The sequence below is a fragment of the Anoplopoma fimbria genome, chromosome 9, assembly GCF_027596085.1.
Source record: "Anoplopoma fimbria isolate UVic2021 breed Golden Eagle Sablefish chromosome 9, Afim_UVic_2022, whole genome shotgun sequence".
Lineage (NCBI taxonomy): Eukaryota > Metazoa > Chordata > Actinopteri > Perciformes > Anoplopomatidae > Anoplopoma > Anoplopoma fimbria.
This window is the reverse complement of record NC_072457.1, coordinates 26,825,925-26,843,883: the sequence shown is the minus strand read 5'-3', so window position 1 is coordinate 26,843,883 and position 17,959 is coordinate 26,825,925. Positions and strand designations below refer to the sequence as shown.

Sequence of the window (17,959 nt, the reverse complement as noted above, 5' to 3'; positions counted from 1 at the left end):
AAAAAGTCATAGTATAGCATGTCGAAAAAAGTTATGAAAAAAAGTCATAGTATAGTATGTCGTCGAAAAAAGTCATAGTATAGCATGTCGAGAAAAAGTCATAGTAATGTATATTGAAAAATTTAGAAAAAAATAATTGCATAGTATGTCGAATAAAGTCATAGTATAGCATGTCGAAAAAAGTTATGAAAAAAAGTCATAGTATAGTATGTCGAAAAAAGTTATAGTATAGCATGTCGAGAAAAAATCATGAAAAGGTCAGTAATGTATGTTGAAAAATTTCATGAAAAAGCCATAGTATAGTATGTCGAAAAATTTAGAAAAAAATAATTGCATAGTATGTCGAATAAAGTCATAGTATAGCCTGTCGAAAAAAAAATTCATGAAAAAAAGTCATAGTAATGTATGTTGAAAAAAAGTCATAGTATATCATGTCGAAAAAAGTTATGAAAATCATAGTATAGTATGTCGAAAAAAAAAGTCATAGTAATGTATGTCGAAAAATAATTCATGAAAAAAGTCATAGTATAGTATGTCGAAAAAAGTCATAGTATAGCCTGTTGAAAAAAATTCATGAAAGTCATAGTAATGTATGTCGAAAAAAAAGTCATAGTATAGCATGTCGAAAAAAGTTATGAAAAAAAGTCATAGTATAGTATGTCGAAAAAAGTTATGAAAAAAAGTCATAGTATAGTATGTCGAAAAAAAAAAGTCATAGTAATGTATGTTGAAAAAAAAAAAGTCATAGTATAGCATGTCGAAAAAAATCATGAAAAAGTCATAATGTATGTATGTCGAAAAAAAAAGTCATAGTATAGCATGTCAAAAAAAGTTATGAAAAAAAGTCATAGTATAAAAAAAGTCAGTGTCATGTCGAAAAAATCATGAAAAAGTATAGTAATGTTGAAAAATTTCATGAAAAAAAGTCATAGTATAGTATGTCGAAAAAAAATAGTAATTGTGTGTATGTCGAAAAAAGTCATAGTATAGCCTGTCGAAAAAAAATTCAGGAAAGTCATAGTATAGTATGTTGAAAAAAAAGTCATAGTATAGCATGTCGAAAAAAGTCATAGTATAGCATGTCGAAAAAAAAAAATTCATGAAAAAGTCATAGTATGTATGTCGAAAAAAAAGTCATAGTATGTTGAAAAAAAAGTCATAGTATAGTATGTCGAAAAAGTTCATAACAAGTTTTTTTTGTGTTTCCTTTAGCTTTGTGTTTCTCCAGCTGTACCACTCACCTTTCTTTGGAAACGAAGCAAACAAGCCTCTGCTGCTGCCCAAAACTCAGGTGAGTTGACTTCTACGGCTGACCTGGAATCTGTCCAAGTGTCTTTTACAGTATTTATTCTCTGTGATAGGTGATTGACCGCGCTGTGAAGGTCCTGGACCAGATGCCTCCTTATGACACCCATAAGATTGGAGTGGTGTTTGTCGGAGCTGGTCAGGTGAGAACATTAATTTACTGTCTTATTTGAACATCAGAATAGTCCCGTACTATCTGACTTCATCCTGTCCACTGTCTTCAGGTTAGCAACGAGGTCGCCATCCTGTCAAACGAGTACGGATCCAACCGCTACGCTGCCTTCCTAACGGGCCTGGGCAAATTAATCCATCTGAAGGACTGTGATCCCGACCAGATCTTCCTCGGAGGGCTCGACCAGTATGGAGACGACGGAGAGTTCACCTACTGCTGGCATGATGACATCATGCAGGGTGAGCGTGTGTGTGTGTGTGTGTGTGTGTGTGTGTGTGTGTGTGTGACAGGGAGTCATATTCATGATAATTTAGTCAACATGTGTTTTCCACAGCCCATCTGCTTGTTATTAATGAACTCCTGTCTCTGCAGCTATCTTCCACATAGCCACACTGATGCCAAACAAGGAGAGCGACAAGGGCTGTTGCAACAAAAAGCGGCACATCGGCAACGATTTTGTCATGGTGGTGTACAATGACTCTGGAGAGGAGTACAAACTAGGCACCATTAAGGTACATGAGAGCACACACACACACACACACGCACACGCATAGATGTCTGAAATCTGCAGGACTTTTACGCAAATCTAATCTTTTTTTCCCCCTCCATCCCATTAGGGTCAGTTCAACTTTGTAGAAGTCATTATAAAACCGCTGGACTATGAATGCAACCTCGTCACCCTCCAGGGTCGCAAAGGTGAGCCAATCACTGCGTCTGCTCCGGTCTTTTTTCTTAGCAAAACTATATTTGAGTTTTTTCCTGTATTCCTTCTTTTGCTCTCTCTTCCAGACCTGGAAGGTTTAGTTGACACAACGGTGGCAAAAATCGTTTCAGACCGCAACCTTCCGCTCTTGGTCAGACAGATGGCTTTGCATGCAAATGTAAGTCTTCCCCTCATCTCTTCCTCTCACACCTAGTCACACACAAACACACACAAACACTCATTCTTCTTTGTCTCCCCGCAGATGGCCTCTTTGGTGCATCAGTACAGAGCCAACCCCTCTGATGCTTATGCTTCCAAATGGTTGGCGAGATTACGACACATTAAGAGGATTAGGACAAGGGTAAGAAAGCACACAAACAAATAATAGGTTCCTCATCATCACCGACACTACTCCTACTCATTTTAAATATCAATCCACCTCGCTGTCTCTTTGCTCTGCTCAGGCCCAGGAAGACATCCAGTCCCGCTCGACTCCCGGCATCTCTCTGACCCAAGGACACACTCAGCAGAACAAGTCGTTCCAGCAGAGCACTGCAGCACAGAATCAAGAAGCCTCTGGGCAGAGGAAACGCCTGGTGTCCACAGTGGATGATTTCACCGATTTTGTTTGATAACTTGTATTGTCCCGGCAAACTTAAACACACACACACACGACTGCAAACGTGCATAAACCTGCCTTAAGAGCAGAGGTGAGTTTACTCTTGGGACAAAACACAGGTTTTGAATTAAATCAGTTGGACCTTTGTATTCTGAGCTTCATGGTATAATAAAGGCTTATTTTGTGATGAAGACATTGATATGTGAAGACAGTGATTTCTGCATATTTTTCAAAATGCTAACGCTTTGCACTTTTTTGGTCTAATCATGTTCCTGAAGTGCAACACGAGATGAGTAAAGTTGTAAAGAACACTACGTTTGAGAGCAGAGAGTGTTTGTAACTATGTGTGTGAAATAAAAAAGTGAACATGAAAAAGGTTTTGAAATTTGTGACTGCTTCATTGGAGACCATAAACATAGTAGTAGTAAAAGGGTGGAGGTACGACTCACATATTTGATGTCATTATGCACAGCTGTCAAACGCTTTATTCGACTTTGTCAAGTGCAAAAGCAGGAGAAGTGCTACAACTGCAAAATACAGATATGAGATACAAACGAGAGCACAGACAAATGTAACAGTATTTTAAAGCAAAATGCGTCTTACAACACAAACACACGACGGGCTTTGGCACTGCCTTGTGACACACTACACAGAGCAGGAATAGAGGGGCCAGTGGGGGCCTTGACTGCTGAGCTTCCTGTGGTTGGCACACATATTGCAAACAAACATTTATATTAAATGCATTGATAGCTTTGGCTGTAGTGCTTCAGTTAGATAGGAGAAATGTAAAACTTTGGGGTTTGCAACACCAGTGCTTGACCTAATGCATATGCCACTGCAGCACATAAACAATGCTGATCATGAAAAGCAAAAATATATACACCACAAAGCACCAATATATACAGAAATGTACAAACACAGATGAAGCAGGGTCTTTAATACCTTTTCGTGAGAGCCTGAAACGTGTGACATCTTTTGATAGTAATGGGGCAGGAAAAAGGTGAGATGTTTCAAAATAAAATAATTTTGGGTGTTAGCTTCTTGCGTTATGCTGTTTAACGGGGGGTTTGATTGGACGAGACATGCCTGTCAGTACCGCTTTTCATATCCTACTTTTTTTTAAATTAAAAATAGGGCCCTGACATGCAACTCCCCAGTTTTTGGCTGAGAGAAGGAGGAGGATGAAGTCTAAAACAGACTGGCATGATTTAACCATCAAATATATCATTTTCTTAGATTAAGATTTTCCTGGTTGTCTTTCCAGGAAAGGGGGGGGGGGGGGGGGGGGGTTCCCTGAGATCTGCCCACTGGACACACAAAGTACGTATATACATAGTTAACAAAATAAAACTACCAAGAGCAGACAAAAGTACACAAACAACTGCTGGCTGTTGTTTTAACACCTCAATAACATTTACTAGGAGGTTTCCGTAATGTGTTAAAATATGATATGAAAACTTGACACGTAAGAGTTAAATATGGCGTTGGATAACGGCTCCATTAGGAAATAAAGTGCTAAGTACAAAACAAATGACTGAATTACTTGGTATGGTAAAACTCTGAATGCATACATGACGCATAAGCTTTGGCAACGTTTATAGTTAAGATACAGTATGAGTGAAGCTTTCTCTATTGGTGGACACCAAGCTTATTTCTTAACACCACAACTCATCAAAATAAAAAACTATCTACATCTTAACAAAGTGCTTTTAAATCACAACACAACATTTAGGAAAGCTAATCAGACTGGGATTCAGTATAGCTTTATGATGAGGGAACTTGTAAAAGTTCAGTCCTGTATAAGTGAAGGAAACGTCCTCAACTTTAATGTACAACCAAACGTCTCCACGGAGCATCATCTAAACTTTAGAGCTTCCTGCTAACACCACCACCACTCGCTACACCTCCTCCTTCTAGTCACTACTCTTCGCTTCCGTTTATCTTTGTACCTTTTTTCATTTCTCTGTACTTCTGCAGTATTGAGAGAACGGTTATATCTGCACCCTGAAAAACTGGCTGCTGGGATCCCAACGACCTTGTGTGTGTGTGTGTGTGTGTGTGTGTGTGTGTGTGTGTGTGTGTGTGTGTGTGTGTGTGTGTGTGTGTGTATGCTTCATTTTGCTTTCTCTTGTAGCTCAGTGGGCTGAAGTGTACGGCACATTACACTTAGCGGGTCCTTGCCTACAGTGTTATTTCCATGCATGTGTATACCGGCATGTGCGTATATCTGTGTGTGCCTGCATGCAAATTTGGATTCATTAAAAAAAATAAAAAATAGAAAAAGACTATTTTCAAACAGGCCACAGTTACCCATGGTGACCAAAATATACAATATAAAAAATATGTAGACGGACAACATAACTGACAAATCACAAAAAGACTGATTGCATTGTCTGCTTTCAGTTGGTTAAATCCTCAGGTGAGCACGCTCATGTGCTCCTGTCAGCGACCCCACGTGACCTCCAGGGCCACCTGGGATCGGTATAAGTCCGGTGAAATAAGGAATAGGAGTATTTACCTTTATATGGCAGACTAAACCAGCTCAGTTAACGTCTGGTGACCTGCACCTCGTTTCTGAGAGTGAACTGAACTGGGTTTTGGACGGATCGCTGATTAGAAACCTGCAAAGTCTTATTTTTTTGCTTTCTGTTCATCTTTCATAACCCCAAACTACTCGTCTCTGTGATTCCTCTTGGTTCCTTCCTTTGCTTTTTTCCTATTTGTTCCCATCAACTATTTTCTCTCCTTTACCTGGGTTTAGAGAGGGGCACCTGTGGGACAAAACCTGCTGCCCCTGTCCTCCTCTTATCCGTCACCCAACATTACTCCTTATTTGGTGGTCCCTCTGTCCAGAGACTTCAGGATTTAGTGTGTCCAGGGCCCTGCCTGTCTAGGTTGGGGTGCACCTTGTTTTTGAGGGGCGGAGGTTTGCGTTTTCGCTTGCGTGTAGGAATTGTGGTGGTGTGAGCCGGGTGGTTGAACAGGCTGGAGGAAGGGAGGGTCTCTCTCTCTGTGGGGGGCTCCCAGTCCCGGCCACTAGGTGTAGGTGCAGGGGTGGATGGCGAGGAAGGGGTGGGTGCAGGGGTACATGGAGGTGCAGAGGGTGTTTTGGACAGCGGGACATTGGAAGAGGAAGAGGTTGTGTTTGCTGATGAGACGGGGAGGGAGGAGGCGTCGGAGGCAGATTTACTTGTGACTGGTGGAGGGGGAGGTGAACTGACTGAAGGTTTGGCTGATGATTGAGGAGCGGGTGTATGTGTGTTGGCAGAGGCTGGTCTGGGCTTTAAAAGGGAACAGGTGTGGCTGCCGGAGTCTTTTTGGTTTGGCAGCAGTGTTTCCGGAGTCCTTTCGAACTTCACTTTTATCCGTCTTTTTCCCCTTTTTGCTCCCTTTGTGTTTCTCCTTCTTTCGTTCGACAGAGTCCTTATCCTCACCCTTTCCTCTCTGTCCTGCCTCACTCCTCCCTTCCTGACCACCTCCACCTCTCTCTCTCCGCCTCCTTTTCCTCTGGGTTCGCTCCATTCTACACTCGATGTGGCACAGGTCCTCTGTTGCCAAGGTGACGCGGTCAAGCTGTTGCAGCAGGGCTTCCAGGGTGGGGAGGAGCCTCCTCAGAGAGGCTTCAGTCTCCGTTCTCTCCCTCCAGCTGGTACTTCCCATCACCACTCCGGGACCGAGACCCAAACCCAGGCCCAACCCGAGTCCCAGGCCGATCCCCGGGGCTTCTGTCAGGCTGCAGGGGCTGGAGGAGGCAGGACGCCACGAGGCCTCGGAACCCGCATCCACGCTGTCCGGGGTGGGGGAGGAGTCAGGACCGTCCAGCGGTGGCAAGCACAGGGACTTACAGTCACTGGTGGAGGAGGAACGGGATGGTGGCAGCTCCATGCCCTCGAATCTCACCTTATGACGAAACTAAGAAGAAAAAAGAGCAGCAGGAGGATTAGGGGACAAGAGAGAGGATTGATGTTCATCTTTCTAAATAGTAGAAGAGAAATAGTCACAAATGGAGTGTCTACTACCATTAATCTTTTAATATTTTGTCCCTGTAAAATCTGTAAAATCTTTATGAAAATATGTCTAACTAACTAGCTAACAGCTGTAGAAACAGGACTGTACCTCCTTGGTCCTGCTGAGTCCCATCCACATCTTGAGCCGTCTGAGAAACAGCTCCACCATCTCGTAGTCTTGGAGATCCACAGCCGGACGGTACAGCTCTGCTCGTGCGCGCCGGTAGTTCCTCAGTAACAGCGAGGTGACAAACCATAGCAACACGAGCCGAAGAATAGCAAAGGTCGCGTGGAAAACCAGCGCAAAGACGGTGCTAGAGGGACCGGTGAAGGTCCAGCTAGGACGCCATGATAGTAAGCCACGTCCGTCAGAACCCAACAGAGACCGACAGGCCGAGCTCACACTGCCGTAGCCGTCATATACTGAGTGGAAGAGCTGGAGCAGAGGAGACAGATAAAGGAAAAGTTAAAAACAGTTAATTCCTCCTAGTACTTCACAGGGAACCAGAAAATGGAAAGAAAAGGCCAATAAAAATGTATCTGGACGGGGCAGAGTTATTTTTAGGTGAAGGATTATATATTTTTGACTGAGGCAAAAATTGCTTTCTCTTTTAGTAAAGCTGTTTGGTATCAAATTGACACAGCGAGGCTGCTATAATAGTTGTTCCAACCATATTGGTGAAGATGTTTTGTGCAGTCTGTGCTTAAGTGAAGATTTACTGTAGATTCTGTGTATTGTCAATGTAAAGAACGTGTAGGTTGTGAGGTGTTTCTGAACAGAATAGAAAATAACCATGCATGGAAGGTGAACAAACACGTGGGTGGATAGATTTCAGATGGTTATGTACGTGTATTATGTAGTTTATGTATGCAAGTTTCCATAATGTTTTCTGTGTGGGAGGGGGATCAGCGAGTAGTAAGGAGGAAAACATCTGACCAGGTGTCCTGTGTGCGAGTAAGCCAGCACCAACAGCAGTAATGCCAGGGCGACTCCCAGCAGCTCCCAGACGGAGCACCGCAGGGCTCTGCCAAACACTGCCCACTCTCTGAGGAACCGCAACTGGTGGGACGCCTGGACGATCAGACAGGGAGGGGGAGAGTAATATTAAATGTAAAGCTCAAATATATTACAACCTGGTCCTTGTTTTTTATAGTTCTGCCATCACGTCTAGCTGTTTCAACATTGTAGTACATAGTTTAACAGTTAGTTTTGTCCAGATACTTCGTCCAGCATTTTTACCCAAACTACACAGTCATTTTGCAAAACTGTTTGGAAGGAAATGCATCCATCACGTTTGTTAGACCTCAAGTATACAAAGGGTTATAGTGAGCAACAATAAATGTAAACAACAACAACACAACTACAAAGAACAGAATAACAAAATGTTTACTATGTGTGTAGTTTGCCCTGCTTCCTCTCTTACCTTGAGCACCAGTATGAACAGCAGCAAGGCGGACATGGCTGTGTACATCTGACTCTGTCTGGCCAAGGGGTAGAAGTCTGTGAAGGCGTCCCGAGGGTGCTTCAGGTACGACGCCCACTGCTGCGTGGCCATGGTGCAGCGGCTCAGGTGCAGCCCACACACAGTCGCTGCCAGAACCAGTTTGCAGATGCCCAGGAGTCTCCAGGTTGACAGCAAGTACACATAGCCTTCTCTAAGGAAGCCCAAGATCCCCCGCGACAGGAAGTACAACACCAGGGCGAGGAGGACGATCTGGAAAAAGGCAAAATGTTAAACTGGAGATGTGTTTCTAAATTAACAAAAGCCAAGGACAGGGTTCAGGTGTAGCTAGATGGTGGGTATTTTTTTGTTATTATTGTTCGAGTGGTTGCCAGCGGTTACCATGAGAAGGAGCTGCAAATCCAGGCCTGTTATGGGCCACAGAGTGATGACAAGGAGGTCAAGGCTGGACTGGGCACGCTCAGAAACAGGAAACTCAATGAGGAAGGAGAAAACAGCCAGGAGGTTTGTGTTGATGTTGTAGAGCGAGAACTCCACATACACAGCACGGGTCCTGTGAAAACACACACAAACACAAGTACACACTTAATGGACTATGATAAGATCAGGAGTCAAGATAGTGCACAGTCACTTCCTGTTTTGGTTACCTCTCTGTTTTGGAACCAATTTTAACATTTCATTTATCGTATTTAAGTTGGGTGTTTCCATCACAGGAAGTTTCATTTTACATGAAAAGATAAAATTGTTCAAAAGACACAGTTTATTGGGCCGTAAGAGACCTCCACCACAAACTTTTATTTTTATTGACTTTCAGTTGTTCCCCGCTTAATATTTGAAACTTTTGAAGCTTTGATAATGCCATCTGTTATTATTCTAAGAACAACTGTTGAAAGCCAGCCCACATTCTTGACTGGAGTGTTTTCTATGTTCTGGGATTTCATGTTTTCATGTGCAACTTTTCAATGACTGCAGGCTTAAAGACAAATCGCACTTCAGGGAGAATAAAACTCCACTCAAGAAATATAAAGCCAAAGCATGGTTCTGTTTTATTGTCAATCATTGCGAAATTTATTCACAAGCCCAATTTCAATTCCCTTACATCTGGCCCCATGACTCTGGAGCAACCTCAAAATGAGATCATTTAGCAAACTCCACTTTTAAAGGATACAAAAAAACCTAAGTAAAAGTTATTTGTTTTTAAACCTTGGCGTTATATTTACTTTCCAGCAGCGCACTGGGATATTCTTATTCTCAGTTGTATATGTTAGTTTAACTTTGACTTAAAATGTTTGCGTTTTTATATTATTTACAGTCTTGTGTTTCCACATTCACTACCTGTAGTCAAGCCAGTGCAGCTTCTGCAGCTGCTGTAAAGAGGAGGAGGCCTCCGCCAGGCTTCTGTTCAACTGCTGGATCACATCTCCACTGTTACACACCCTCATCATACCCAAACGCCACGCCCTAGAAAAATGAGTGGAAGATGACAGAGAGGGTAAAAAACATGATTGAATAAGACCAGATGTCAAATAGAGAATCTGAACCAAGGCCGGCCTTTGAGCCAGGATTTGTATCCTTCCCTTACCCGTTTGTATCATTAGTTATGAAAGCAGTAAAATTCTCAGCGTCTTTGGTCGGAGGTGGAACCCAGCCTTTTCCCAAAATACTGTCCCCTGCACTGTAACGACCTGCAAATTGAGATATATTGCATTCATTTAATCAATTCTCAGAAGAGTGCGATCAAACATAAAAGAAAATTAGTGAAGCAAACAGATAAGCAGAAATGTTAATAAGTATGGCTGTCAGAGTACCTGTGAAGCTAAAAATAAAAATGTAACAAAATACTTTTTTATAGTATAATATTCACATATTATACTATGACTTTTTTGACATACTATACTATGACTTTTTTGACATACTATACTATGACTTTTTTGACATACTAGACGATGACTTTTTTTACATTACATTACATTACAGTCATTTAGCAGACGCTTTTACCCAAAGCGACTTACAGTCAGTAGTATGTTACATATCATTCACCCATTCACACACTGATGACAGGCTACCATGCAAGGTGCCACCATCAGACTCTAACTAACATTCATCATCCAGTCCACACCGATGGCAAGCCTTCAGGAGCAACTTGGGGTTAAGTGTCTTGCCCAAGGACACATCGACTGCCGAAGCCGGGTATCGAACCACCGACCCTCTGATTGGAGAACTACCTTGCTCTCCACTACGCCACAGCCGCCCCGACATGCTTTACTATGATTTTTTTAGGACTTTTTTGGACATACTATACTATGACTTTTTTCGACATACTATACTGTGATTATTTTGTTAGACCCAATTCAATTAAAGAAAGTCACTCAAAAAACATACTTTTCATTAAAGATCATCGAAGCTTCAGTGTATTTAAATGTTTAGCTTCAACCAAGTTCACAACAAAAATAAAGACAGAGACCACATTTCAACCTCACCTTGTGTGTCACAGATTTGACGGAGTCTCAGAGTGCCGAGCAACACACTTCCTGTGTTTCTCAAGAGGGCAGAGTCATCCAGTAACTGTGGCAACAGTGACTCATTCAGCCAGATTAGAGCATCAGCTCGGCTAAAAGAAAAGAGTATTTTATAAATTGTGTATTATGTGTCATATGCTACATTGTTGTACAATGCTGGAAAAACAACTCGATAACTAACAACTATTTGTGTGGGCACACAAAGTACATTTCAATCTTGCTGTTTTCATGCAAATTTGCAATTTGCGCTTTGAAAAACCTGAATGGAAAGGCCAAACGTAAAAATAATAATCATGAAATATCAGAAACATTTATTTGTCTTGGAAGCAAAACACGACAGAAGTTTCTGGTCACTTAAAGAAGAAAGAAACAGTCTCCTCACATAACATGAAACAAACACTAATATCATATTTACATCCAGTTTTCTACATTGTTTTTCAGCCTTTTAAGGTTCAACTGGCCCTCTTTTAACTGCAACGTTTTCTTCTGCCATGATATATTGGTTTTCTGACTGGAAAATTGGTGCCATCTATCTTGACGAACAAACTGTTGATCTTATAACGTTAGTGGATGCAAACAAGCATTCAATCGCATTTTCTGTCACAGATTTTCTCAATGGAAACCTTGCTACTGTAAAGAGACGCTCTGGATCTGCAGTCACGGACACGCTTTGCTTGAGCAAATTCCCCTCTTGTTCTCTTTTGATATACAATTACTCACCAAACAGCACAGAAATATTTTTCATGACTTTGAAAAAGGCAAAAGGTCACACTTGAAAAAATAGATATTTCATTCTCAACAGAACATAAGGTTAGGGTGTGTGTTTGTGTATGTGTGTTTTATGAATGAGTGTACCTGCTGATGTTGTGGTACACAGGTGTGTGTAGTGCTCGTTGCAGCTGAGTGCGCAGTCTCAGGCTGTGTGCATCTTTGGCCGAATCAGAGTAGTTGAGTAACAAAACCACCAACAGGAAAAACATGTAAACCAGGAAATTCTGAAAATGAGAGCCAAAGATTGTGTTAAAAAATAAGATATAGTGCTCTACAACACAGTCAAGATACATGGACAATCTCCAGCATCATCTCTTTAACCTTCAACGTCTCTCTCTTTCTGACTCACCTTCAGCATTGTGTGCAGCATGTGGACCTTGCGGGCCTGGTGCCGAGCCTGAGACAGAGCGAAGCCCTGTGGTGGACTCACCCTGGGGACCCGTTGGACCACTCTCTCCAGTCGGGGGAACTCCACCAGCACATCCTGATCCTCTGGACGCAGACGTAGCACACACACTGCGTAGTAAACTGCCTCACACAATACCTGTGGGACAGCAGGCGGGAAGCAATACAGCTGTTAGTTTTAGTAAGTTTTTCAAAACTCCAGAATGAATTTGATGAGCCCAAAAGTAAAACTAGGAAAACCTTGGTTAAATATCAATCATTAACATGATCACAGCCAAATGGGAACAAAAGCGGCAGGATTATGTATTCATTAAATCTGCTTCAATATATTTTTGGACCACAAGGGGCAGCACACTGAGTATGTTAATAAAACAAGGTGAAAGACTGATAACAACACACAGAGGTAAAGCTACTTCATTCTCGGCTTGGGTATATCTATAGATCTATACATATATCTATACATAGCAAATAGTTTGCTGCCATATAAAAGTTCAGAATGTTGAATACGGCTCCTTTAAAGAAAAATTTGAAGTTGAGAAAAAACAAAACAATGAGCTGAAAGACGCTGAAAAGCACAGTAGAGCTCAGAGTAATAATAGATTCTGGTAATCATTTTTCTGTGGGTTCATCATCATAAGTTATCTTAAAAATGTTAAATTGACATTTGATGCATACCATTTTTGAGTAGTGTTAAATACAAAACAGAACATGCAAAATGATGATAATTAAAAAGAGAGCATGTATGTGTGAGTTAAACAAGCATCTTTGAGAATAAATGAGTGTTTTTTATGCGTCTACCTTAATCGGCTCCAACAGCAGACAGGAACACAGGAAACTAGCAAAACAGGAGATGAGCCACATCATGGCCACGTTTTGACTGAACCCATGTCCTGCCCAAATCGAAATGCCGTTTGCCACAGCGATCCCTGCCCAGCTGCCCCACAGGGTCGCACGTCCACACAAGGGAGGAAACCGTCGGGGACGACACACGTCTGTCACAACTGGAGGAAAAGGATCAGTGAGGATATGACGGTCCGAGAGGTGAAACTAAATAGAATGATCAGGCAATAACATATATGCATTTTCAATTTTAATTAAAACATTAAGGAATTTTCATTATATAATAATCTAATCTAATAAATACACTGCAACAAAGAAGTACATTCTTACAAATGTTCTTTACCCACAAGGCCCCTAAAGTCTATTGCATGAATAAAGTTACTTGCAAATCAATCAAGTTCCCTAAAGAAGAATAAATTATGTCATAAGAACTTTCGAGTCTCTTCAATTTTTTTTTCTCTGACAACAAATGACTTGTTTTGCCAATTAAACATTCAGGCAACAAAATGAAAGCATGATGTGTATACTCTTGTTTATTAAAAAACAAAAACAATGACTTAGACACTCAGCCACCAGCACTGCGTGGCTCATTACCGCATAAAAATAAAACAGTCTTACTCATCTTTCCTTATTTAAATTAATGATCAAACTTCACACTTTACCTTATAAGAGTTACAACACAGTGGTACAGGTAAAAGGGAACTTTTGGACATAGGTTAAAGATAAGAATAACTAATGTATCTTTTATTTTTAAACTAAAAAACTCTATTATATTTAAAAGAGAACCAAAGGCCCTTAATGATTGTAAAAAACATTGTTGTTCATGATAGGTAATGCAATCATTAGTTGTATTTCATTTGAAAGGTTGGAAAGATGTTTGTTTAATAAGTTTTATCAACTATGCAAACAACAAGAATAAAGCTGGCATTGATTTTTTTCCAATCACTTTCCATGTTTACTACTTACACTTATCACGAACAAGGTGGAACCAAATGACCCTAATCATATGTTTTCACTAAACTAGCTCATCTACCAGCAACAAAACATTTTCACACACCTGTATTTGAGATGAAAGCAGTTTTTGGTGGGTCTCTTCTCACAGATTCTAGAGGAAGAGGCTCATTCAGCTTCTGGCGGAGAATCACTTCAGTCTTATCTCCTAAAATGCTCAACCTGACACACACACACACACACACACACACACACACACACACACACACACACACACACACACACACACACAAAGGAAATAATTAATACAATTAATTCAACTCAAGCAAATCCACAAACATTCCAAAGTAAGCAAGGTAATTTACTGTTTTTCATAAAGGTATGCTGAAAAAAGATCAAACTTACAGGTCAGCCATTTCACTTTCGTCTGTCTGAGGAAAGAAGTTTTGTCCATCTGCCAGGATGTGTTTGATCAGATCCTCGTCTGTGAGCCAAAAACAACAGCTTGCATTTCAGTACACTCCTTTGACACAGAAAGTTTAATAATACAACAAAATGCTTCATGTACTCAATAAACTGGTTTAAAAACCTTCCTGTTTCAGTTACCTGAGGAGGTGAAATATTTGTTGCGTTGGTCAGTCCCCTCCTCGTCGTCAGGGTTAAAGTTCATGTCGACACCCAGGTGCCTGCTCCCCTGACCCCTCTTCAGCCTGGGCAGCCCTGCTCCATGCCCCGCCCCTCCAACCACAGACTCATCACTCAACAGCTCTGGCCAATCCCTGTCCTCCATCTCCTCCTCTGCCATGTCCCAACTCTCCCCACTAAAAATACAAAGCAAGAGATGTTTGTTAAGAAGTGTCACCTCAGCAAATTATTCACTGAGCTCGAGAGTTTCTTCTCCGTCTCTCTTAAACCGAACAAAACCACAGAGGTTTCGCATAGGAGAATAATTAATCACACGAGACTAAGTGCTGAGACAATTCAGAATTAAAATTTTTAGTTATATTCAGGCTCTTTTAGTGCACTATACCAAATACAAACCATTTCCCCCTTTTCTTTTGTTCTAATCCTCATTCTGTCTCACAGCTGGCAAATGCACTTGGCATTTGTCTTCCAATGGTTAACGTCATGCATTATCTTAATGTACTGTCATGGCAACAGAATATCTCACCTTTTCGTTGATGGAGTTGGCAAATCCAAATTGGTTTCTTCTGAGTTGGTCTGAAAGAAAAAGAGGAATGGATGACGAATACATAGACAGGCAGACGGATAAAAAGACTCATCACAAGGGAAAAGCATTCATTTTCTTTGCTTCACTGCATTGTTTCTTAAAAGCCATCAAATTTATATTGATTCTACAACAAATCAAATAAATAATAATATTAATAAATATAATTATTAATAATAATAAATAATATAAGGATTCAGCTTAACATCCAATTATTTCCCCATGAGACTCTACCTGGCCGTTAAAAAAGAGGAAAGAACTTCCAGCCAAGGAGTCATCCAGGAAGTCATCAATCTCCACCGACTCCTGATCCACTTGTGGAGGAACCTGCTCCACAGACACGCACTAATATTCACACACAAAGAGAAAATATTCAGCTTCGTATTTGGCCTATGGGAGGAACTAAAAACCTTGATTAAGATATAGTTATCAAGCAGGTTGGTGTTACCTTGCTGCGGCTCATTCTAAACAGCGTAAAGACCAACAAGTAGAGAGGGTAGACGATCAGACAGGTCACCACGCCTGCTGCCACTGTCTCTCCATTCAATGAAGATAACCTTGACACGGCTCGCGGGCTGCAACACAGGATGGTTTTGAAATGTAGGAACAAAACACCTATAGTTGTTATGTGGAAACAAAGCGAGTAGACATTCATTCCTTTACCTGTATCTCTTGTCCACCACAATGCTGTACCACAGTGTGTTGGCCATTACAAAGAGCTGCAGTAACACAGCACAGCATGTGGCTCTCTGCAGGCGGGTAAACGGGCTGCGGGGGGGCCTCTCCCACAGCGACAGCCACAGGTGAGTCTCACACAGCGCCCTCTGAAGCTCACACCGCAGACGACGGGGCAGCCGACGCAGCACAGCCTCCTCTGAAGGAAATGGGAAGAAACACGATGGAGTGAAAACAGCATCCTGCATCGGCGGATTCTTATTACGGATGATGTGGTAGTAGTTTCTCACCTGAGGCCTCCACCTCAATGTCTACCTGTCCGTCAGTTCTCTCATTGTCGACGGACAGCCACTCGTCAACCAGGAAGTAGAAGCTGCTTCCTGTCTGTAAGTCTTTGACCAAGACGTACTGTAGCATCCATGCTGGGGACAGACCTGATAAAGGGTCAAGAAATTATGGTTACAAGAAATCTGTTAAAATCTCAGCTGGTTAAAGTCTGTGTGATTACAGATCTGTTGTGTGTGAATCCGTACCCTTGTTGTCATGCCAAATTCGTATTTTCCAGACACTGCCCAGGCTGGTATCTGTGGCAATGTGAAAGATGTCGAGAGAGTTACGCGTGAAAGCTCCTCTGCTGTCGAGATGGCGGTGTCCGCTGCGGCTCTCACGTCCGTACAAACTGATTCCCACATGAGCCGTGGTGCCTGGAGGCATAGAGAGAGGCGCATTGTTTTGACTATTTCTACAGATCTGAGCTCTGCAGAGACCTTTGACTGTGATCATGTTTAATTAGTAGTAATGTAGTTTTTGCTAATCAGATAATTAAGGCAGTGAAACAACAACAAATCATTTTCTTTCAGAAACGACACTGTAAGGAGGGAGGGTTGTAAATTCAGAGACTACACAAAAATGCTTCACGTGTCTTAAAAGGTTGATTATAAAAAGCTCTGGAAATAGCAGTTTAATCAGGGTCGTCTTTTCATGCCAATACAGTAGTAAGGAACTTAAATATTAATAGTATACTGTTAATACTCATTAAGCTATTGAATAACACCTATGTCCATCCTAACAGGTGTCTTAAATTGTCCCCCTATTTAACTCACCTGCCCCCCGGCTCCAGCCAGTCTTGACCTGGACCTCGTACTTGAAGAGTCCGTCTTGGCCACAGAGTGGAACCACACCAGCCCGGCGTAGATCCAACTGGTCCAACTTGTGCAAGAGGGCTGCTGCCACAACATAGCTGAGTAAGCCCAACACACACACCAACAGCACAACCAGGCTTGGTGCACCGGAACGCTCCTAAGGGACAAGAAAAACAGTTTAAAGTGTGTGTTTATCTGGTACATGTGACCAAAACAAGTGTTTGTTTCCGTGATATTTACTGGCACTTTAAAGCTGATGGCGTTGACCGGTACAAACAGGCCTGCGGCGAAGGCCGTCAGGTGCCTGGTGCGACAAACTGCTCTGCTGGCGTTGGTTTCTGCCAGGGGCACCATGCCATCTGTCCGCCACTGCTTCTCACTCTCACTGAAGTACTGACACAGAGAAGCAAACACCCCGACCACCAGACGAACACCCGCAGGCTGAGAGCTGGGGCTGCAGGCCGTGCTCACGTTGATAAAGTAGTCCAGCGTGGTGTCGTACGACCTTTGCAAGACAGGACAGAGAATTTTGAATTACTTGGTATCCTCAGAGCTGGACCATAGGCCCACAGTTGCTGCTCAAGTTGCCACGGAAAATAGTACATAACTAGTACACATCATGTTACACAGCAGTGGATGAACAGGAGCTCTTACTCTGGGGACAGGAAGAAGGTGTATTTCCTGTGGTCGAGATCCTCCCCCCTGGTCATAGCGAGTGTGATGCGTTTTTTGTCTGTGCAGTTGAACTCATTGGGTCTTTCATGTGAATGTAGGTAGGCTGTGATGTATGGCTCCTCCACATCCTCTTCTATTTTATTGTTCTGTCTGGCATCTGGAGAAGGAATAGAAATATAGAAGAGGAAGAATGACACTGGGTCACAACTAAAAGTATAAAACTGTATTAGAAAAAATAAAAGTAATAAATTCACTCTATTTATCAAACAATAAATCACGTTGAGGAACAATGTTGTGTCACAAAATAACAAAACCAGGCAGATTCACAAAGCCAAGTGTAGATAGGTAGTATGTGATCTCCATATTTGGCCCTAGGAGCCCATTCAAAATTCTCTCATTCTGCAAGAATGAACAGAGGCTGGATCTTAATTGAGCCCTGTGAGCGTCACAGTTTCTTAGACGTATTATAAATTATTATGAAATT

At 41.9% G+C, this 17,959-nt stretch overlaps 2 protein-coding genes across 4 annotated transcripts in view; one reads left to right on the top strand and one right to left on the bottom strand.

Moving 5' to 3' along the window:
- The window catches only part of tsc2 (TSC complex subunit 2), a 28,346-nt gene extending 25,182 nt beyond the window's left edge, over positions 1-3,164 (top strand). For all 3 annotated transcript variants that reach the window (XM_054604586.1, XM_054604583.1, XM_054604587.1), the window contains 8 exons: positions 1,213-1,291; positions 1,362-1,448; positions 1,530-1,716; positions 1,850-1,989; positions 2,095-2,173; positions 2,267-2,358; positions 2,443-2,541; positions 2,645-3,164. In XM_054604586.1, the coding sequence (XP_054460561.1) occupies positions 1,213-1,291; positions 1,362-1,448; positions 1,530-1,716; positions 1,850-1,989; positions 2,095-2,173; positions 2,267-2,358; positions 2,443-2,541; positions 2,645-2,812 (931 nt within the window). In that variant the 3' untranslated portion in view covers positions 2,813-3,164. The remainder of the gene's footprint in view (positions 1-1,212; positions 1,292-1,361; positions 1,449-1,529; positions 1,717-1,849; positions 1,990-2,094; positions 2,174-2,266; positions 2,359-2,442; positions 2,542-2,644) is intronic.
- Positions 3,165-3,276: 112 nt separating this feature from the next.
- pkd1a (polycystic kidney disease 1a) overlaps positions 3,277-17,959 on the bottom strand; it is a 61,008-nt gene continuing 46,325 nt past the window's right edge. The window contains 25 exon segments of the mRNA XM_054604746.1: positions 3,277-6,085; positions 6,088-6,117; positions 6,120-6,711; positions 6,916-7,242; positions 7,744-7,878; positions 8,231-8,521; positions 8,651-8,822; positions 9,605-9,730; positions 9,852-9,954; positions 10,750-10,880; positions 11,644-11,783; positions 11,909-12,103; positions 12,763-12,965; positions 13,862-13,977; positions 14,161-14,239; positions 14,362-14,576; positions 14,927-14,976; positions 15,218-15,328; positions 15,432-15,558; positions 15,647-15,857; positions 15,949-16,092; positions 16,192-16,362; positions 16,762-16,957; positions 17,041-17,305; positions 17,455-17,632. Coding sequence (XP_054460721.1) covers positions 5,658-6,085; positions 6,088-6,117; positions 6,120-6,711; positions 6,916-7,242; positions 7,744-7,878; positions 8,231-8,521; positions 8,651-8,822; positions 9,605-9,730; positions 9,852-9,954; positions 10,750-10,880; positions 11,644-11,783; positions 11,909-12,103; positions 12,763-12,965; positions 13,862-13,977; positions 14,161-14,239; positions 14,362-14,576; positions 14,927-14,976; positions 15,218-15,328; positions 15,432-15,558; positions 15,647-15,857; positions 15,949-16,092; positions 16,192-16,362; positions 16,762-16,957; positions 17,041-17,305; positions 17,455-17,632 — 4,736 coding nt within the window. The 3' untranslated portion in view covers positions 3,277-5,657.